The sequence below is a fragment of the Colletotrichum spaethianum genome, assembly GCF_022836535.1.
Source record: "Colletotrichum spaethianum MAFF 239500 DNA, contig11, whole genome shotgun sequence".
Lineage (NCBI taxonomy): Eukaryota > Fungi > Ascomycota > Sordariomycetes > Glomerellales > Glomerellaceae > Colletotrichum > Colletotrichum spaethianum.
In genome coordinates, this window is record NW_026054781.1 from 910,229 (window position 1) to 931,686 (window position 21,458).

General features: G+C 48.8%; 5 protein-coding genes across 5 annotated transcripts; 2 read left to right on the plus strand and 3 right to left on the minus strand.

The window, feature by feature from the left end:
- Positions 1 to 8,555: 8,555 nt before the first annotated feature.
- ColSpa_05193 (putative transcriptional regulatory protein) lies at positions 8,556 to 10,348 on the plus strand (the record flags this gene model as incomplete). Its single annotated transcript, XM_049271405.1, has 4 exons — positions 8,556 to 8,587; positions 8,682 to 9,047; positions 9,096 to 9,361; positions 9,411 to 10,348. The coding sequence occupies 4 exons, from the start codon at positions 8,556 to 8,558 to the stop codon at positions 10,346 to 10,348; spliced, it is 1,602 nt and encodes a 533-aa protein (XP_049127362.1).
- Positions 10,349 to 14,671: 4,323 nt separating this feature from the next.
- Positions 14,672 to 15,115, minus strand: ColSpa_05194 (uncharacterized protein; the record flags this gene model as incomplete). Its single annotated transcript, XM_049271406.1, has 3 exons — positions 14,672 to 14,773; positions 14,873 to 15,047; positions 15,105 to 15,115. The coding sequence occupies 3 exons, from the start codon at positions 15,113 to 15,115 to the stop codon at positions 14,672 to 14,674; spliced, it is 288 nt and encodes a 95-aa protein (XP_049127363.1).
- Positions 15,116 to 15,791: 676 nt separating this feature from the next.
- On the plus strand, positions 15,792 to 16,369 carry ColSpa_05195 (uncharacterized protein; the record flags this gene model as incomplete). Its single annotated transcript, XM_049271407.1, has 2 exons — positions 15,792 to 15,921; positions 15,942 to 16,369. 2 exons carry the CDS (start codon positions 15,792 to 15,794, stop codon positions 16,367 to 16,369), a joined length of 558 nt encoding a protein of 185 aa, XP_049127364.1.
- A 3,065-nt stretch (positions 16,370 to 19,434) lies between these two features.
- ColSpa_05196 (endoplasmic reticulum mannosyl-oligosaccharide 1,2-alpha-mannosidase) lies at positions 19,435 to 20,271 on the minus strand (the record flags this gene model as incomplete). The annotated part of the gene is made up of 1 exon (XM_049271408.1): positions 19,435 to 20,271. The coding sequence occupies one exon, from the start codon at positions 20,269 to 20,271 to the stop codon at positions 19,435 to 19,437; it is 837 nt and encodes a 278-aa protein (XP_049127365.1).
- A 6-nt stretch (positions 20,272 to 20,277) lies between these two features.
- ColSpa_05197 (mannosyl-oligosaccharide 1,2-alpha-mannosidase MNS1) lies at positions 20,278 to 21,153 on the minus strand (the record flags this gene model as incomplete). Its single annotated transcript, XM_049271409.1, has 1 exon — positions 20,278 to 21,153. The coding sequence occupies one exon, from the start codon at positions 21,151 to 21,153 to the stop codon at positions 20,278 to 20,280; it is 876 nt and encodes a 291-aa protein (XP_049127366.1).
- Positions 21,154 to 21,458: the final 305 nt, after the last annotated feature.

Genomic DNA, 21,458 nt, shown 5'->3' on the forward strand with positions numbered 1-21,458 from the left:
GGCAAATGTGAGCGTGATCCGAGTGGCTCAGTCCAATTAAATTTGACTAACATCGAGACAAGACAACCGCAACTCCAACAGCCCAAATAGGCATTCAATTTTGCGCCGAAGGCCCTGTTTCATGGCTGCCAATGCCTTCAGCATGCAGTCAGGCTCCACATATGCACGCTCTTCGCCCGAATTCTTTGTCGCCCCGCCGCCCATCATGCATGCCGTCGACCGTCCGCACAATGCTTGGAAATCGGGGTTTGAGCAGCTCTTACACACACATTTGACACAGTATTCTTTATGATAGCATACCCCAATTCCAACTTGCGCTTCAACTGTTCTGGCAACTGGAATGAGCCGCGGGATGATATACCTTCACACAGCGTTCCCTAAATTCATCAACCACCCAATCGATCACTGCTCATAACATCGCCATGAGATGGACTGAGCACAGTCAACAATTGAAATTTCAGATAGTTTCTTGAGCTTGGTTGTTTGCCCCTCAAAATTGTAAGTGCAGGTCGAAAGAAACTACATTAGCGAAGTCTGACGATGAGGTTGAGTGTAATGATGCATCGATTCTTGTAGTTGAGAGACGAAAAAGAGACGTTGGCAATGACCATCTTTCAGTGTTTTCGAATGGGTTTCCGGACCAACGCCAGGAGCATGATAAACTGAGCCGTGATAGCTCCCATGGGATAATGTTTTCGATCCTCCAGAACTGAGTTCGCTTCCAGACTGCTCAGAATGGACCAAATTGTCGGGTTCGTGTTTGACTAGTTGGTTTATCTCCAGACTCGTGTGTAAATACGAGTGTACTGGGCTCCGTAGTTCATCTGCCATGGACATGTCGATGGTTTGAACAGGTTCGTGCTTCAGCTGGCCTGGAATTGCTCGATTTATCGCGACGGGCTGTAGATCAAGACTGGAAACAGCTTCCAGATCGGCCGTGTCGTTTTTCAGACAATTGTTGAGGTAGGGACTTGTTTCGTCAAACTCGTTTGAGTCGGAAACGGGCAGCCAACCACGTTCTTGATTTGAAGCGAAGCCAGAGCAAGAGTCTGAATCCCACGTCCAATCATCGGCTTGTTCATCAAAACACCCAATCAGCTTGCCTGCCATTATATTGCTGGTCGAAGGGGTGGGTGTTCGGTCTTTAAAGGACATAGGTGCGGCGATATCCATCGGACAGACAGTGTTGCCAAAAGCTGAGTTGTGTGGACTGGTAGTAAACAACATTTCATCCTGTCTCCGTTGGTCTGACAGAACCTCCCAACTGGAACCCGAATTTGTGTTTTGTATTTTTGGAGGTCTTCCAGCCTTTCTAACCTGGCTGTAAACGCATGATTGTCTGCGTCGTACACAGCGGTCGCATGCTGGTTTCTTTTGATCGCATTTCAACTTTGATTGAGTACAACAATCACAGGAATTTCTCAGTCTCCTGTTGTCAGTGGCGTGGCGATGAGGAGAGGTTATGGCTGAATCCATGACTGCGATGCGTAGATAACGCAGTGCCAAGTTCAAATGAGGTCCTGTCAGACTTTAAATAAAGAATTAACGTTGAACTGCCGAACCATCTGAGAGCTATAGGTTTGGTTACCCGTTGAGTATTATGCTGACTCAAGTCAATAGCTATCATCCCCTGTCTACAACGTCCGCGAACTCAAAAGCCTCTCAGACAAACTCAAAGTTAGTGACCACGACTAAAACTTTGAGTGGCGCTTGAAAATGGTAAAATATTCCGGCCGCCTGGCACGGAGTCAACTTTGCTGATTTTCAGTTCGTGGGTATAGCTGCGTAAATCAAGAAAATTCTTGTGAAGTTCGGCTTAAGCCAATGATTGATCGTTGGGTCCTCGAGTACCTGGACGACTTGGCCAGCGACGGTTAGTACCGTCGGTGAAAGGAAGGCCCTCTAAACCAATCAGTAGAGCCAGTATAACTAATCGGGCATGGTGAGACGGGCGACAAAGGCGCCGGGTCGACGGGCGTTTGTTGCGCAATACTGTGCTTTTCCCACCGTCCCACATGTACCCAGCGACTCCAGCCCACAGCTCGTGCTTCCAACACAACATCTCAGGCCTGATAAATCGTCATCGGCGAATGCCATTGAAGTGTAGGATCTCCGATAGCACGGCACAAAGTGTCAGCTTACCGAGGTTTGTAACAACCAACAACGTAAAGTTTTCGCTCATTATTCCGACAAGGTTTGTGGGGGTTTCTCCATCGGCAGGCTAGTTCCTAATAACCGGGGCGAACTGATCTACGACCTCACATGTAACTTTGCCCTCAGACTCTAGCACCGAGTGTAGAGACATGGACTTACTCGTTCGAAAGCTTCTGCCCAAAGGTCCTTGTACATGTTTCGGAGTATAGACTTGGGTGTCTAACCAAATGGAACATGTCGCCTCGTTATGAGGTGGACAGTGCAAGAACATGCACGTGGCAGATGCGAAATCTCGGTATCGCTTCACTTGAAGGTCTAATTCGAAACATCCCGTTACCACGTAATCGGGTCGCAAATACCGTGCCAAAAAAGAAGAAGAAAAAAATCCCTTTGACCCATCCGCCTTAGGCTCTGCGCAGCAAATTTAACGGCTGATTCCAAGCTTCAGTGATGTCTCTATGTAGGACCCAGGTCTGTAACGATAGGCATGAGACCTAGACCTTTTAAGTGGTGTGAGAAACTCCAAACCTTGCTCTTTCTGGCTCGTTCAGATCATGTTTTCTAGCCTCGTATTCAAAACCTATAGCCACCAGTTATATTGATTGACATACAAGAATCTTGCTTATCGGTTCGGATTTGATCTAACTTCGGCATACTCAACGGTTGCTCATCTTATCAAACTCGATTGCTGTCGAAACAACGCACAGTAATTATACTTTGCCATACCAACGTTCCAGATGCCACTAACCTCGTGCGTGCTTGCCCGTTCACCAATATTTTCCCGCATTCATAACACTGGACGAGAAGATCTCTACGAGGGCATGGACGTAGAGCTGGGCTCATCCCAATCATAACACCAATACTTGAGGACGACTTGATGGTCAGAAGGATGACAAACATTTTTAAAGTAATATTTAACTATCTTCACAGAACTTGTAAGCAAGTTAAACGTGGCTGCGAAGTTGGTTTCTTAGGGTCTCAAAGGTAAATTTAAAGACTCTGCTGGGCGGCTTACACACAAATCCATATGCATGCCCCTATGTTTGACTTATGCGAAGTACTTGATAGAAAGATGTACTGAGAACGCTGGATTGTGCCAACAGTACCTGTCAGCCTTCAAATACTTCGACCTCTAATCATAGTACAGAATATTCAATCTTTGAGGATGAACTGTGGCGATCTAGATTTAAATGGAAGCAACCAGGCCCTTCAATGTGTGCAATCTCGCCGAGTTTTAGAGGAGTTATGATTCATTATGGATGTGTACGCACGTACATGTAGAGATCCTTAGACATGTTTTACATTTGAGCTCAAAACATGGGTTCATCGAATCAAGATCCATGATACTTTCCGCGGGTGGAGGTGTCTACGCATGATCAGGAAAGGTAGATCTTCCTGTAATTAATCCGAGGCTGGATGACACGTCACTTGGAGAAGAGTCCGTACATATCCTTAGCTTGATCAAGGTGGGAGGGGTGTGTTGAGTGTCTCAATGCTCCTTGAACCTTGGGAACGAGTCAGCAGTCACTACAAGCAAAATCAAGCTCAAGATGACCAGTCACTTCTGAATATTGGATGGCATGCTATGGGACAAGTCCATGTTATTGACGCGAGTAAGCAGTTGTTGCGGAATGTGTATCCTACTCATGTACGTCTCCTATAGAGCCGAACCTACGGATTCATGTGTGGAGATCATGTTAATTTACACTTGTCGCGCCGTGAGACCATTATGTCGCCCATCATACTTACTCCATTCCGTTGGGTGTATAAGGATATGGTGATACGAAACTACTTCCGCTAAATGATCTCGATGCATGTGATTGTCAGTTCGATCTGTGCTATACACTGCGATTGATTAGGAGAAACAGCTTGCAGCGAGGCGTGGCTATAGCGTGATTGGCTTCTCTTCCGCCAAGGAAATCCTTTTGTTTCGTAATAGATACGCGAGTCGTTAGGACTATGTGTCACATCAGCGGCCAGAGCCGACAAGCCTCTTACTAATGTTCGGTTATCAGCCGTCTTTGTCGGAAGGAATTGTAAGCAAACTTGCCTCGCGGTTATGTGTAGTTGGCAATGATAATAGACTAAAAATCCATGTCAAAGGAGATCGAAGGATGTCGCCGCCTTAAGTTAGTATCAATGGCCTACTCAGATGCATTGGGTCCACTAAGTAAGATAGAAGGAACCAGAGTGTTACATGGGGAGAAGAAAGTTGGCCAAGAAAACATACTTTTCAATTAATGGTTAACCAAGCAATCCTTGAGGAGGCGAGAAGTGCAATATTTGTTTAATCACAAGTATGTTACTCGAGTGATCTATAGACTTCAACTGGATCAAGTATCACCTAAAAAGCATCATCAGGACCGTGAGTTTTGCCATTACCATTAGTAGCCTTGACCGGCGTCTGATTTCATATACAGCTGAGCTCAACATATGGCTTACGGTAGCTAAGAAGACCCGGAATCTCATCATAATCAAGGGCAAGTAGGCACATGACTTCTGAACAATCATCCAATGAAGCCTGGCAACTAAGCGTCTCGCAGCATGTTCCGATCAACTTGCGCAGGCGACAGAAATAGAAATTTTCCAGAGGGCCCCATCGCCTTATTTATCATCTGCATCTTTGAGGAAGACAATTGGCCACAACTCCGAGTGCTAGAGCACACAATTGCCCAGTATGATAACTGTGAAGCTCTGTGGATCACATTCCGAGCATCCATGCCCCTTCTTCTGCTGTTATCAGATCAGTGACTGGAACAGTTCTCGGAAGTTTATTGTACCTTTCTTTGTTACTACAGTCTTGCCCCTCTATCTATGCGTTGTCTTGGTGGCGGTGCATGTAAATGCTTGCCTAAGCTCAGAACATGGCCCGTCGTTTTCAGACATTCAAGAGACTCGATCCATAATACGCATCTTGCAAAAGCAAATCTTATCCAATGATACAAAGTACGAAATCGGACTGTCACGACAGATTTCATCCTTGCTTTTCTATACGGGCGAGTCAGAAACCCACGAAACCGTTCGGACACCCGGATCAAGCCCCGAATCCAATCAGCGAGGGTTCATGCAACCATGATTTCAACTTGCGCTAGCCTGTTCATTAGTCGCCGGAAACCCTATTCACGTTTCAATTAGGGATAATAGTAGTCTATAGCTAGGCTTAAAGACTCTTTGCTCGCGCTAGGACCTCCTGTTTCTAGGCCTAAAGACGTCCCGTCAAACATGACTTCGTTCAGTTCTCACATACAAACGAGAACTCCCACGTGTCCATAATTCTTAACTTAGAACAGAGGAGTGCGGGCCAGACAATTAAACAGTATTCTTCACGATATTAGAACCTTCACAATTGAAGATCTTGATCGTTGCCGCGCATGTCAACGACTGTATCCCCCCCCCCCCCCCCCCCCCCATTGTTTTTGTTTCAGTCGTAACTGTAACCAATCATTCAAACTACTAATGATAAAAAGTTTGAATGACTTGTTCTAACCTTATTTAAATACCATCATAGAGACTGAGGAGATTATTAATCGTAAGCGTGTGCAAAACTATGTGAGTTTGGTTCCAGGCGGAATCTCATTCTTGGAACGAAAGGCAGAACTTCCAAGTCATTACTCTACATGAATTACAAGAGCTGCTTCCAGCCCACTCAACAGTTTACACTTCTCAAATCAAACATTCATTTTGATGGGTCCTTTCTTTGTCATCTGGGTGCGTTATCTATTTGCGTATTGGCCCTGCATCTGTTGGCATGTGTGGGTTCGCACCAATAGCACTAGCCGAATAGAAAGGACTGTCATTTCCGCAAATCTCCCCGCATTCTCCACGTCGGTTCCGCGAACTGGTATCCCGCCACTAGCGGGTTTGCTTGGTCGGGACTGGCGTACCTTGCCCGCTCGCCGGCTCCACGCTGGCGGAATTCGGGATTGAGCTGGTTTACATAACACTGCTTCGAGGACTTTTCTCTTCCTCGTTTGGATGACTTTAACAAAAGATTTGCACACTGCATTGATTTCGGGCATCTTGACTTTGAAAAGCATCAGACGGCAGTCTGTGACAACCTCGTCGTTGCTTGACCAGCCATTTCGAGCTTTGCACTTTCTTATCTCGAGTACAACGTAATGTACACCCTCCTCCCATCAAACTTTGCTTTTACAACATGACAGGAGCTTTATCACAACAAGAACTTTCCCCGGCCATCATTAGCTAGGGCACTTAAGGTATCGCCGAGCTCTGCGTGATGAGCAAGCTCAATAAATGCCCCCCCTGAACGGATTCATCGTCATCATGCAACCAACTCAATTTCTTTGGGGACAATCAACCTCATTAATTGAGAGACCGGCCATCTTTCAGCCACTACCGATGAAGCAGCACGGCGCGATAGTACATTGGAGGCTGTGGCGATGGCATTGTAAAGGAGCATGGAATTGAGAAAGAGTTGATCATGCTTTAGCCAAGAAGTGATCACTGGGTTCCCGGGGATATCCGGATGTCGAACAACACTAGACCGCCAAAATATGAAGGAAGAGGGCAGCGCCGACGGCATAATGCGGACAAGATGCTAGTCTTCCGATAAGACGTGGGCTCACAAATTGGACCGTGTCGATAACCGTACCATGAAGGGTCTCGCTGGAAATATCAGCAGGATAAGAGGCTTTAACGATCGACCATTGACACCAACACACTCAGGCTCAAGTTCTCAAGCTCTTACACGAAGCCAGGTTATACTTGCATCATCGAGAGATATGCTCGTTTAAGGGTATGCTGTTGAATTAGCAATGATCCAAAGAAACACTCAGAGGTTAGTCTGTCAACTTTGCGTTCCAACATGACTCTTGAAGGAATGGGAGAATTGACGTGGCTGACTTATTCTTGAAGCTCCAGAATACCTACCAGCATGCCGATCAAATGTCTTTAAGAGCGCTGTAGGGTGGGACGAAAACAGAAACTCCATGCTAAAGAGAATCAGCATACTTTTTCTGAATTTAGAGAGGAGGCGAGCTTAGTGAAATTCCGCTGCGGATACTCGCCAACGTTCCTGCTACGACTCCACGGGAAAGCTCGCCGAAGACAACAGGATGGCGTGAAGCGGTTGCATGATAACCAAAAGGGCATGCTTATAAGGTCTAGACATTCGCATTGCCCGACCTTAATCTGTTTGCCAAGAACAAACTCGCATCTAAAGCCGTCTTGGACCTGGCTGTCGAGCGCCGTAAGTACAAGAGTGGAAGCAGGACCGTCAATTCAGCTGGGTGCTCCATGCAAAGACCTCGTTATTGGCACTAACCAAAGGTTGCATTGGTGAAACTTAGAAATTGGCTTTTTCTGGATTGCCCCGCGTGGCGAACCAAGACCGGAATGCTGCGGGAGCTCCCGTCTGGGGTAGAGGAACTCGGCCCTACGGAGACGACGGAGGCAGGACATCCAGTGTTTCGTACAAAGAGACCAATCCTCCAAGCAGCCCACTTGATTTGGATGGAAATTCGGTCACAATCTAGCTCGACCAAACAAGGTATGCACCTAACATACGATAGAGTGTTGGGAGACAGGAACGATCGACGGACATTTCGGACGGACATTTCGGACGGACAAGGGTGTTTAAGTCGCGCGGCGCAACCCTCCAATACCGAAATGAGATCGAAGTTGAGAAGGGAACCCCTCAGTCAGACTATCGCCTGAGCGGACTGAGATCACCAGCGGGCTTGATTGGACGAGAGACAAAACCATTCGAGACGCGTTGCACTCACTAATACAGTTTCCATCAACATGGACCAACAACAACAGGCCCTCAACCCGGAGAGTCATGCGGTTGCCGGTATTGGATATATGAGAGCGTCGTATCGAACCGGAGAACTCCTCCTCCCTGTTCAGAAGGAGGAAAACAAGAATTAGGACGAAAGCGAGGAGGAGCAAGCCGGAGCCGAGAAGGTCGACAGCGGCCAGAACAGTAAATCATCGGCTCGTCGCTCCGCAAACCCACGGACGACCCACTAGGAAATTAGCTGAGTATGGCTAGTGCAAAAACCGAGACGGCCCAGACATGCGGAGAAGACCCATATATGCGGGGCATCTAATCTAGCCGAGCCACTGAGAACCCTGGACGTCCTTCTGGGAAAGCGGGGAAGAAGCATGGTCCCGACCACCTGCTGCAGCTGTGACTTGAGGCAGGCATGGAGGGGACGGGGGGCACTTGGAGAGCGAAGCAGGTGGCAGGTGACTTGCTTTTTTTTTGTTTGATTTGATCACCTCATTCCGAACATCGACGTCTCTTTGCGCGCGCATTACATTCTTGTGAGACCGGCCCAGGCGAGGATACTTGAGAGAGTCTCGACTAGACGTCAAATACCGACTTTGGTCCAGGCAGTTTGCAGCCTCCCGAGTTCATACAACATCAGAACCCAACGATGAGGTATTCAACAGCCTGCTCGGCGTGTCGGTAAGTCAACAAACCGAACCTTCCCCTGGGATCCAAGATTCCCGGCCTTTGCCTACTTGCATTATGAACCTACCACTCACTAGCGACATCACAGCGCGCGACGGCGGAAGTGTGAGGTGCCTATCGGCGGCGGCCAGTGCACGTACTGTGCGACGCAAAACATCGCCTGCTCGCGAGCCGGTTCCATCATCCAGCCCAAGGCTGCGCCCATCAGTCCAATCTCTGTGACAACACCAAAAACGCCTACTGTCACCGAGATCATGATCGCCAGCCCGCCCGGAATTACGCCCTCAGCTGCCGTCGCAGATAAGGCGCTTTGCTTCGAGCTTGTGGAACTGTATTTCAAGTACATCCATGATCAGCTTCACTCTCTCCTCCACAGGCCCAGCTTCATGCTGGACCTCCACGAAGGAACCGCTCCGTTGGTGCTCGTTTACGGCATGATGGCACTATCAGCAAGGTCAGTGACTGCGGTTGAACGCCTTGAGGTTCGACTAACACGTTCAAGGTTTTCTTCCAACCCCATATTCAACGGAATCTCTCCCATCTCAAGAGGAGAGCTCTTCGCCAACGAGGGTAATTTGTTGCTCAACCTGCGCGACGTGTCTCTCACCAGTATTCAAGCATGCGTGCTGCTCGGCGCATATTCCATTGTAGAAGGCGAAGCAGGCGCAGAGACCGTCTTTTACTCGGCGGCGTGCAGGACAGCCAACTATCTTGACTTGCCCAACTTGCCTACCCCTGACCCGCTTCAACGGGAGATTCACATTAGAGGTAGATCGGTTCTCCGTAGTTAACTTCGGACAGCAACTGACGCTCGCAGTATATTGGTCGCTCTGCATGATCGATGTCTGGTCGTCCACTGGTGTCAACCTTCCACGTCTCATGAATCGTCGGATGGATGTTCCATTACCCATGAACGAATCCACATTCCTCAACATGACCCGCGCGAACAACAATCACTTTGATTTCATTCTCTCGCCCAATCGGGAAGACTCACTTATCGCCCAGATGATTAAGCTGAACAGTATCCTGATGAGAGTTAATGATGCCATCAAGAGTCTCACGTCTGATGTTGACGTCACTAATATCGATGAGACCGTATCTCAGCTGTCCCAGGAGCTAGAGGCTTGGGAAGTCGAGCTGCCCCTGAGCCTCCGCGATACTCCCAGCAACCTCCATTCTTTCGCCGCCCAAGGCCTGGGCCGCATCTTCATCGCCGTGCACACTGGCCACTACCACTACAGCCAGCTTCTCTACTACCAATATCTCGATGAGGTCCAACGCTTTCCTGCCTCACCTACCGCGCAGATGTTCGCCCGAAAATGTAAAGAGAATGCCATCTCCATGTCACGCATTATCGACCTCGCCAACACCACACCCGGCTGCGACGCAAAGTTCAACATGCTTGGCCACATCATCGTTATTACCTCGTCTATCTTCATCCACACCCTGCTTTTCGAGACAGACGAAGCTGAAATCGCCAACGCCCGCGCAACCCTCGAGCGTCACTTCAACACACTTGTTGCCTTGCGTGTTTACTGGCCTGCCCTAGAAGTCTGCTTCGCCCGCCTGAAAACCTTTCATGAGTTATGCCGCAAAAGCATGAACACCAGCTACCGTATGGATCGTTGGATGCTCAGATTCCTGACCGAATTCGCAAGGCCGATTGACGAGAAGGAGCGGGACGAAGATGGACACATGGATCTCGACCGGTGGAGCGTGGGTAACATCGGTATCAGTCCTGAAAACTGGGCATGATGATGGAACGACTTCAACCATGCGGGCCTCCCAAGTGACAAAACTGGCCAATCTATTATGGAGACCATACTTGACCGACGCACTTATGACCGTTACGGGAATTCTCATAATCACTGAACCAAACCGATATATTACGGTAGTAAAGCAAGACGCAGTGATAGGCGTTCTGCATCTCACAGGGGATGACCTGGAAATTTCTCAGTGGCAAATCACTACGTTACTCGAGTTCGTTTTCCTCACCCATTTGCTCACCCAAGTACGGCTGCTTTTAAATGGATTGAGTGATGCCTGAGGTGAGCAGGGTGAGCAGGGTGAGCGAGAGGGTGAGCGGGAGGGTGGGAAGGTGGACAAATCGTTAGTTGTTTGCAAGCGCCAATCTCAAATGCCAACTGCTCATTGGATCACCCACCACCCAGTTGAGTTCGAAGTGACCGAAAAACAGAGAACGGAAAACACATATAGAAGGGTAGCAGCACATGTTTTAAAACCTCAAACACCCACCCCCAAACTTCTTTTGCTTCTGTTTCTTTATCTCAGACTTTTAATGTGCGCGAAACTACAATCCCACTCTAACCGTCACACCAACCAAATTTCCGACCGTCCAATATGCGCGGAGAGATAAGCTCATCGCTACTGCGAGAGCTAATGGGTACAAGAGGGGCGCACACAAAGAGCAAGACAGTAAGACGAATTTGGAGAAATATGTGCCAAATACGCAAGCAATGCACACACCGGTATTAGATCGCTGCGTTCTGTAAGTTCTCATTCTTAGAAACCTTGAATATAGCTGGCTGACGTATGTAGCTGGTACTGGGACAGACTTCGTGAGGAGGCGGAGGAGTCAAAGAGGAAACCGCCTACCTTGAAGACCACTTATAAACTTGCATTACAGCACAATACGCCTGCTCCAATTATGACCGAAAAAAAAGACTCCATACGCTTCCAAATTGTCACTAGCCAAGGGAGAATCACTAAGAACGGAAGACCGTCAGCAGAAAGTATGGTTAGCAGAGCAGAGGATTTCTTCCGCGCATTTACTTTTCACACGGGTACGAAGACTGATGGAGAACAAAACAGCGAAATCTACCGTGTAGGTTTTTATTCTCCTTTTTCTTTGGAGTTGTTTTATAACTTTTGACTAGTGGATAAGGCGTGTCCTTACAAGAGAAGGCCTTGATGAGGACATCAAGAAGCCCAAGCACAACTTCGGCCCGGTTGTTCTTGACCGCGTAATCCATGATATTTGTAATGATATCAACGTTCCCCACGAAAGGGCGAGAATACAATATCACATTCTCCTTATGCTTTATGCAATCACGGGGGCAAGAGTCGGTGCGCTTTTTGCAGGCAATGTTACGTACAAGGTAAGGGTCATTCCAATTTAAGCATTCCTTTAATGTTAATACCAACAGGACCTTGAAATTGTTCAGCAACGACAGGAGGGTGGTGGATACAAATTCTTCTGGCGTTTTGACCAGAGGTACATTAAGAACAACCGCAACCCAGAGAACAACAAGTAAGTCAATTTCGATTTTCAGTAATAACAAAATATTCACTAAGATCTAATAGATTCGGGGCCACGATGTTCTGCTTTATAACACCATTTTCTTACTGCTCGCATTGGCTTTTGCAGACAACGCTTTGTATGGCCTTGGCAGATTTGAAGATCTTTGGGACTTGGATGTTGTCGATGGTGACACAGAAAACATCCTTCGCTGGAACGATGACGTTCTCGATCTACCAGTTATACGTGCCATCTCCCGAGATGGAAGAGTATCTGATGAGAAACTGGAAAAAGGGACTTTCAGCCGGGCTTTCAAGAACGCACTAGACTTGGCCAATTATGTTGGCGTTGCCCCATCAGTGCATCAAATTCGCCGGTTTCTCGGACAACAAGTAGATGGTGTGTTAGACTTCAAATCGCTTTTATGCCCCTTTTGTTAATTAAGTAACAGAGCGCTATACCGAGGTTCAAAGATCCCAGCACATCACACAGCCTGATCCACGTATCTTTGGCGCGAGTTATGTTGCGAATTGCTCTTCTATAAATGGTCTAAGCGCTTTATTGGGGGAGACCGCTGACCATACTGCTCGCTCATTCTTCCAGGGCCTCGAAATGTTTCATGAACGAGGCGCCCCAACTGTTCTGCCTAAAGCCCTTGAGAGGAGCCTATGGCAAAACAAAGAGGTGATGGCCCTTGAGGAGCAAGTCAAATAACCCTCTTTCGAAACGCTGCGGATCCCTCGAGTTACGGCGCGCGCATGTTCGTCCAGCATATTGCCCTTGGTGCCTGGCTGCAGAGCATAAAGATCCTGCTGATCGATTACGTTCTTGGACCCGAGATGCCGATGTAGTTCGACACATCAAAGAAGAGGAGTTGAATCATTCATACCCAGCCTTTTTCCCTCTCTGCTCCGAGGAACTATGCGATGAAGAGGCTGCAGCATGCCATTTGACGGATGCACACCAACTTCGTATTGAAAAGCGTGGGAAGATAAACAGAGCTCGTACCTCTCACATATCTCTCACAACTTCGTCTGCGTGGATGGAAGAAGGCCCAATGCCCCTAGATAGCGGAATAGTCCTTCATGCGAATGCAGGATGTGGGTTGAAAGAGGAAGGGCTGATGTCTGATTGCATGCTTTCTGGGGGGGGACGTCATTTCGTACAGCCCGGCGACACACAACCGAAGTGGGCACTTCACGCCAGAAACAACTCCCACAGACGCCTATCTTGCAGGTCGCTTTGGAGAATTCATGGATGCTTGCATCGATTTTTCTTCCTCGCCTGAGCCGCCGTCAGACTGGGCATACTGCCATTTAGAGGAAGATAGTGCAATGTCCGAGTTGGCAACGCCAGGTTTACCTTCGGGGTTTACCCAGTCAATGAAGGAGGCAATAGAGGAAGAAGAGAGGCCAAGAAAGGTTCGAATCATTTCGCGGACGAACCAGGTCGACAGCAACAGAGTGCTCTCTGAACCAACTGGTTGTAGTATGGCTTACCAAATTAGTCCAGATAATGGTAAAGATGAGTACACTTTGGGGACATATCCTAGAGGATTTCGGTCGATCGACAGCTCCCCGGCCTCCGTCTCTCATGAGGACCAGTTCGAGCCCCGCTCTCGCCGGACACCTCTTTACCTCCGAGATCCGAACCGGGGCAAGCCTGGATTCTATCGCCGCCGGCGTCTGCCAGCCCCAAAAGCGTGCCAACAGACCGCACCGACAGCAGCCCGGCACAAGATACCACGTTTACAGTTGACTGCTTACTAGGCAGGTGGGGAAAAAACTTGTTCTTTTTGCGGTGGCTTTGACGGTAGTTATAGTTGGGAGCCGCGCGAAAAATCCTTGATGACGGGCTGGTTGATGGTTTTTAGGAAGAGTATGAGGGCTTCCTAATGCTGACTCGCTAACACAGGCAAACGTTACAGGTGGAAAATCTGAACAGCCCCAAGCAGTTTTACCCGGGATTAACTGAACACCACGGTGGGCGTTGTCGTTTTTGTTCTTTCCTCTCCTTGAGACAGTTCCAGTAGCCAGTTTGGCCATCAACGACGACAAAAATGGCTCAGAAACTCCGCACGAGACAGATGTTTGTCAAGTAATTGCCTCAGAAGTCGTACGTCGAAGGGAATTTGGTCGTCATTCCGGGCAAGTTGCCAAGTATTGAGAGTGGCCCATTAATGGGGCTAGGAGACTTCGGCATTGCCTTCTTATCGCGACTCGCTGGTGCCTTTATTGGCTTTGCACTTGTGGCGGCCTTTTTTTCCCAAGTCCACTTGCGGTGGATTTATATAGTACCAAACATGAGTAGCAAACCATTTACTGTTGGGGGGGGGGGGCGCACACACTCTCGCCTCTGAAGGCTTATTGGAGGAAATTTATGCAGGGCTGATCTTCAAATTTCATTCAAGAGTTGGGCGTAAGGTGATGGCGGCTGGGCAGTATAATTAGATGCAACAATAACGATGCGTGCAGTTTCCAGCGTCAGTGTTGCGTGTGCTCAGCTTTCATGCGGCGACTACATTACTTCGCTCCAGATAGAATGGAATTGCAAAGAAAGCCACGAGTTATACGTTAATACAAACACGTTGAAAGCAGACGCTTTTAGACTTGGATGCTTAATCGAGATAAATTGCTGCAATAGACAAGGTGCCATGAACACGCCCTTCTGGCCCAGCGACCGAGAAATGGACCACAAAGCTCACGATGCCAACCGAGATGTATTCATACCCACTTAGGCATTTCATTTTGATGATTTTACACACGACCTTAACACCGATCTTTGACCCGCCAATTTCTGTCTCTTCGGCGCAGGCGAGCCTAGTATAGCCCAACAAGGATGTCACCTCGGATCCTCGCCGTGAGGTGAACCTCGGCTTCAGGGTCAAGCTTAATACCGACCATGAGGCCGGCGTCCTTGAGCTTTCCGTTTTAATCAACGGGACCTTTGAGAAGGTTGCCTAGTAGGTTTGCGTCAGCAATGGTCAATAGGTTCTTTTTGGGAGAGCAAGTTGGGCTTACCGATTGGTTCATTGGCTGGGCCGGAAAGGCCTGGCATGGGGAGAGAACTGCCGAAGGCATGGACCACTGGTTTTCGATGGGCTTGGTGGTGTTAGTGGTGTTGATGGATGTGTTGGGATTGCTAGAGAGGTTAGTGGTGGCGGTGGAGCTGATCGGGCGAAGCGGGTTCTTGGATCTGGGGGGCAAGGATCAATGGTTGTGGTTTCGACACGGCGAGCTGGTGAACACTTACGGAGAAGACATTTTTGCTGTGGTTGTAATTGTTCTTGAAGGAGATGGCTGTTGTCGAACTTGTACGGGAGTGATAGCTCTGAGTGATGGTCTCTGGCGGATCTCACTTGATCGTTGTGTAGGATACTGTGCCGGGCGGGTATTTAACAAAATATTGTCTGGTAACCGCTTGGATAAAGGGCTCCGGCGTGAATTCCTTGAGACTGAATTGTTAGGAGGCGGTGGAACTTTTGTGCTGCCGAGGAAGAAAATTGTCATTTCAGGTGGAAATTGGCTTCTTCTTAATCCTTTTCAGATTGCCTCGAGACATGTTGAGTATATGTAGCTGAAGCCGGAGGAATCGATATTTCCAATCCATCTAGACGTAACTAATCACTTTGTTGCTGGGATATCGACAAGGATGCGGATTTGGCGTCCGGTTACTGTGCAATACAGTGGTGGAGATATCTGCAATGGAGAGACAACTCATTGCCCTGCGCGGTTGGTTTTCATGTCCCGACATAAGAAAGCAAGTATAAGCTCGGGCGGTGATGCCTGTTCGCCAGCCCGCTCTTACTCAAGGGCTCGGGAGAAGATTGAGAAATACACCGGGCAAATTCGTTAGGCTTTGGTATAAATCTACACCCTCTGAGCTGCGGCGTCCACTTCTTGCCGAGAGACACTTCAGAGAGAATACACATACATCACAATGGTCGCTTCTTTCGTTGTCGCCTTCCCGGCGGTTTTCGGAATGGCGGAAGCTATCCGACATACACAATCGCAAGCTCGGAGGAAAGAGCATCGTAGCCGCAAGAACAACATTCTTATCGATGCCGGAAGTCAACGCGTTACTCTCCAGAGCTTGAAGGAAAGCATATAGTTCTGTCTGACGACAAGGTATCTATCTATCTCATTCATCTAAACACGTATGAGATCAAGTTCGGAACCCGTCCGTACGCCCAGCCGAACCTAACCGGGCCGTTCGATTGCACCAGGCAGGACAAGCGGCTTACCTTTGCGGGCTGGGAGGGGTTCTTTGCCGTCAAAGCGGGCGAATTTTGGGCGCTGTACTTTGACGTTGAGCAAGATGGGTTGAAATCGAAACTTGGCAAGGGTGTGGCTGCTCTCGAGGTGGATCTGCTGCGGGTAGAGATGCCTGTCAAGCCGGTGAAGCAGGAGGAGAAAGAGGAGCAGCCCGAAAGCAAAGACTCCGGCCGAGAGAGCAAAGAGAACAATACAGAAACGAGAGGGCCTGAGGTGGAGCTAGAGTCTCCCGAGGCTGACTGATGTTTGGAGAAAGCAGGGCAATGAGGGATGGCGATTCATGGATTGCAAGGTATCGTATCTAAATAGCCAATGTGCTCGACGCTGCAGGATGAATAGAGAAACATTTCATTTCTAATCCCAGTTATCCCATCGCCGAGCCCGCGAAGTGTGGTCCACAGTGGTCCATCGGATGATTCCCGCATCCGAGTACAAGGATATCTCTTCTATTGCAAGACTACGGCTTCCGATGGTAGGGGGTCCAGCCGCTCCAACCCCGGATTCCACGCGCCTAGCCGCCTGGCCGACTCGAAGTCCACTCATACTGCAGAGATGTCTTGGAGGATCAGCGCATCCTTCGAAACCCCGTTTTCAGCACAGGTGTACAAGCACAGGGGTTATTGCGGATCTCCCGCCGGCGGCCCAAGTCAGATGGCATAGCCCTGCGGCAAGGCCCCATCCCAGTATCGAGCATGGTTCAGGCATCCAAAGCCCCAAGTTCTATGTGGCGGAAGAATGAGTGCCCCTCATCCCACAGTCTGTCCAACCTCAAGAAATTTTTATTGTCGTCTCCTTTGCCGAGAGATGCCGACCTAGAATAACTGGCTGAGACATTTGCAGCGCAAGCCCTGCCGTGCGACTGCGAAAAACCTGCTGCGAGTCGGCCGGCGGTTTTGGAATAAGCAATGTCGGGCGCTAAACTTCTACAATGGACTCGCAGACTGTGATTTGCTGTGTTGCTCAGTTGGCGAATTTTGAATTGGTTATTGAGGTTCACTAATCACGCCACATGCTTTAGGATCAACATTTTTTACCGTATTTGAATTCATTACAATTTGGCAGCTCACCAGCCATACTATGGGTTCATATTATTCGTTCTATTCTCGTGGCAATCCAGGACAACGCTGTTTTCCTGACTCAGAGACTTGTTGAAGATGGCCTTTCACAATCTGGCACTTCGGGGCCGGATTGATGCGTTGGCAGAGTCCACTTAAATCAGACCACCACATCAGCCTCATCTGTAGTAAACCGGATTGACTGTATGCACCTAGCACGTTCGATCTATACTGGGTTCACTCTTCGTACTTTGTAAGTACACAGGATCAGTTGGGGGAGAGCGGGACGAGACTTCACCCGTGCTCGCCCAATGTTCGAGTCTAAGACCGAACGTGGTCTTGGTAGGAGCATATTAGTGGAGTCCCACCGCGCAGGAAATATTCTCGTTGCTATTGAATATTTTGACACTATCAGAAGGCCTATGGCATGCCCGAAAACGCACTTGTGAGCGTAAATGTCTTCAAGAGGCGGCTAGTCCATACAATACGCATTCTAAGCCCCGAGTAGATACCACATTCCCAACTCCTTTTACAACTCAGAATAAGCAGTAGCTTGAGGCCAACTTCTGCACCTTCCCTTTGTCAGTGGTGGGCCCGGGACAGATGCCGCCAGGCCCCTAGGTCCACTTCTCGGGATTTCGTGCAGGACGGCGAAGTCTACGTACATATGGCAGCAAGTACTGCTAGTGTAAGGTAGAATTTGACCAAAGTGCCATTCATATCCACCACAACGCGCGTAGCTATCTATTTCCCGCCAGCAGTACCCATGGAATCGACAAGGCTCTCGGTGAGTTGGTCTCAATGTCGAGGCGGAATCCGGCGACTCCCACCCTCGGTGTACAAGCCCAGCCTACCCCGCCAGGCCAGGCAACGGCTAGATACATACGTATTAGGCCGACATCTCCCGGTGGTCCGCTCTTTAATCCTGCCGGTTGCCTCAGTCACCCAACTCCCCTGACCTCCGTCGTCATATACCTATGGTCTATCCTAGTTAGTTGAGTCGTCTGATTCTTAAATTCCCTTCGTCTCCGTCAAAATCCACGAAGTGGCAGTTGTGGCAGAATTTGCTGCAAGTGAGGCGTCTTGAAAGCAACAACAGAATTCCCTGGGGCGAAGTCAACAACCCAAGCACATCTGAAGCCAAGGGAAGATGCACTATATTCTTCCTTTGTCAATATATTCCACACTTACACAGTATCTCTACTTAAACAGATTGTGTTCTCGTGATCACTTCTGTCCTCAGCTCTCTCTCTCTCTTTGTTCCCATTTTTTATATCTCGTTTTGACATCATAATTGCAACACAAAACAAGTTTACATTGCCAACACACAGAAAGTCCTTACCGGCACATATGAGATTGCGGAGCTGTTAATGTGATAGATGGCCTGTGTCGAAGTTCACTGATATTCACATGCGCTCTTTTTAGGTTCTGTAGGCCCAGATCTGCCCACAAAGCTAACGTTCATACGATATCCTCGCTCTTCAAGATTAGTTGTCCAAAGGGTCAAATTCTTAGTAGTTTCAAGTTGCAGTTTCTTGTTATCATAAATTATTATATAGGAGTTGTATTTCTTTTAGCTTATCTAGCATATCTTGTAATATAGCATATATTAGACTGTTAATTGTTAAATCTTTAAGTGCCCTTAGGCATGTGTGTGTGCATTACGTCTAGACTTCTGACTAGCCTTGCCCTGCACGCAGTCCTTTTAGCCTAACCTCTTGTGTGCCTTAGATTGCTAACAAGCCTCTATCTATAGTTAATAGGACAAGCCGCCTATTTCATCTATTCCCGCCGCGTACGAGGAAACTCGGGCATGCGAAATTATAGAAGTTGGTGATGGATTTGGAGCCATCCCGATTGCGAAAAACAACTAGATTGAGTTGTTTACCCAGTGGTTCGATACCCTGGTCACCTACTAAGGTGCACGGCAGATTGTAGCACAGGGACACATTGGGGACGTTTAAGTTTTAAACAAGGTGGGGAACGCTGGCAAACTCAATTGGCAATTATAAAAAGTTAAGGTTAACAACCTAAAAAAGAACATATAGTGCAAAGGGCGCTGGGAATGACTGGCAATAACCCAGGCGGGCAAATCGTATATAGTACAAAACCCTTCTTGTGAACATTCCATAGTTATACATTCATCTTAAATCCGAACGTCTACTATATCCAAAAACGCGTAAATCGCAGCTCCACATTGATACAAGACCCAGAAGGATACACCCCATTGGGAAAACCCGCCTTGTTCCGTTTCTATTTTGGAAGTCTGAAAGAGTGGGCCTCGGTGTTGAAGACAAACTCGTCCAAGCTGATCAGCTCGTGAGGCGAAAAAATGAGGTAGAAATATTTAAGCGTCTCGGAAAGCCAGAAGCTCTCCATGGAGTCGGTTTTCTGGGTCTGCTCGGGGGGGACCGTCACGTCCGCAATGGCCGAGTTGGCATTCTCAGTCTCCGTCGCTTTCAAAATCGACTGAAACATGCTCCAGGCGATATCTTGCAAGTCTTGCCGGCCAGTCATCCTGTAGAGCAAGAAGACGCTCTCAATGGCTTCGGGGCGGAGAATGTACTTGGGGTCGCGAGCGTTCTTGAACCCCTTCTTCAATCGCTTGTCACCCTCCTGTTCCCATCTCTCCTCGTTCCATTCGCACTTTTCTTTTGTCGAGCAGGCAATCAGATTGAATATTTCGGGCATAACACTGGCAGGCATAGCGTCATAGGCCCAAGCGCAGCCGCGAGCTACGCGGTCCCCGAGGTTGACATGTTTATCAATGGCGAACAGTTTGCCGCCTAGACCCAGCATTCCACCGACGAAACAAGACAAGTGCTGGGCTTTGGAAACATGGTCAACCTTGTCAGCATGGACATAGGCGTCGCCAGCGAAGAGAATATCCGTATTGTCTTCTGTCATTGGTCTGAACAGAAGATGTCGCTCTATGATTGCCGTTGCGCCAATATACATCTTTTTGTATGACTTATCCTGACCGCCAAGAAGGGCGTACATCTTGGGCAAGTACTCATACAAAGAGTCAGCAAGCGCGCCTAATGAGAAACTGTTGTCAATATCAACTTTCTTGTCCTGGAAGTTGATCATTCTAGGCTATATTCCTGGGAGCCTAGACTGATACTGGGTGCGCTCAAGGAAGCGGCTGATGTGGTTGATAGTATTGAAATACTTTATGTTGCTAGTAAGCTGTGAGAGTTGTGTGAACTTGAGGGATAACGAGTATGGAGAAGCCGATGGGTCGTGTGCACTTGCCAGCTGGGATCCCTTCTTTGCATCTTTAAAGTTGATCCAGAACCCGGGAATGCGATTGGGGGTGTTAAACCCCATATACAGCATATCGCCCAATTCCTTTGCCTTCTCTAAAAGAGTAACCTCACTGCTAAGATCGTAGGCACTAAGAAGGCCACCAAGATGACGAATAGTGGTCTTAAACATGTTTGCACTCTGCTTGGTCGTTTTAGCCCAGTCCAGTTGAGCGGCAACCTCAGCAGCAGTATAGAACTCGTTGCGAAAGCCCATGATCCATAGTGTATTCAGTGAGTCGACCAGCGACGCTGCCCACCCCCCGAACGTATCCTTCCCGCTCAAGCTCACAGGTGTGAGCTCATCTCGGGTCCAAGCATAGCGTTTATAGCTGCCGTAGCTCTTCTTGAAGACGTCTCTGACAGCCTTCTGGCGTTTGGGTGCTTCGGGGTGCGGGTTCTTGGCGCCAAAGTCGTGTTGAACGCTGGGGAGGTTGAGCGGTTTGCCTGTCGGAAGAGGCGTGAGGGGGGTTGAGACGGGATAGAAGAGTTTGGCGGTCGACCAATTGAACGAACTGGGGCGGAACTGAACGTTGTGTTGCAGCAGCGCGGGCGCGGGCGCAGGCGTGGACGGGGACAGCCGGTACGGGTTGTAGAGCAGCAGCAGCGCGGCGCAGGTTAAGGCGACGATGAGGGCGAAGCGCGGCGGGCGGCGGGCGAGAATCATGGTTTCGGATGTCTTGCCCAAGATGAGGTTCTTCGAGATGAGGTATCCATCTTGCTTTTGGGACAGCGGGGAGCGCCGGTTAGAAATGCAGTTGGTCAAGGTTGGCGAGCATGTTAGGGGGCAGGGGTGTGGTGAATCTTAACCACATCATGGGAAAGGGTGCATGGACGAAGGTATTTTTGTAATTGGCCCTTTGACGATCATGAACCGGCTTTTAGTGCAACGGGCGCTTAAACAAGCCAATGACCCGCCCAATGGGCGGGCAGGCGTTTGGAGGCCGGGCGGCTGCTAATAGATTGGCAAAG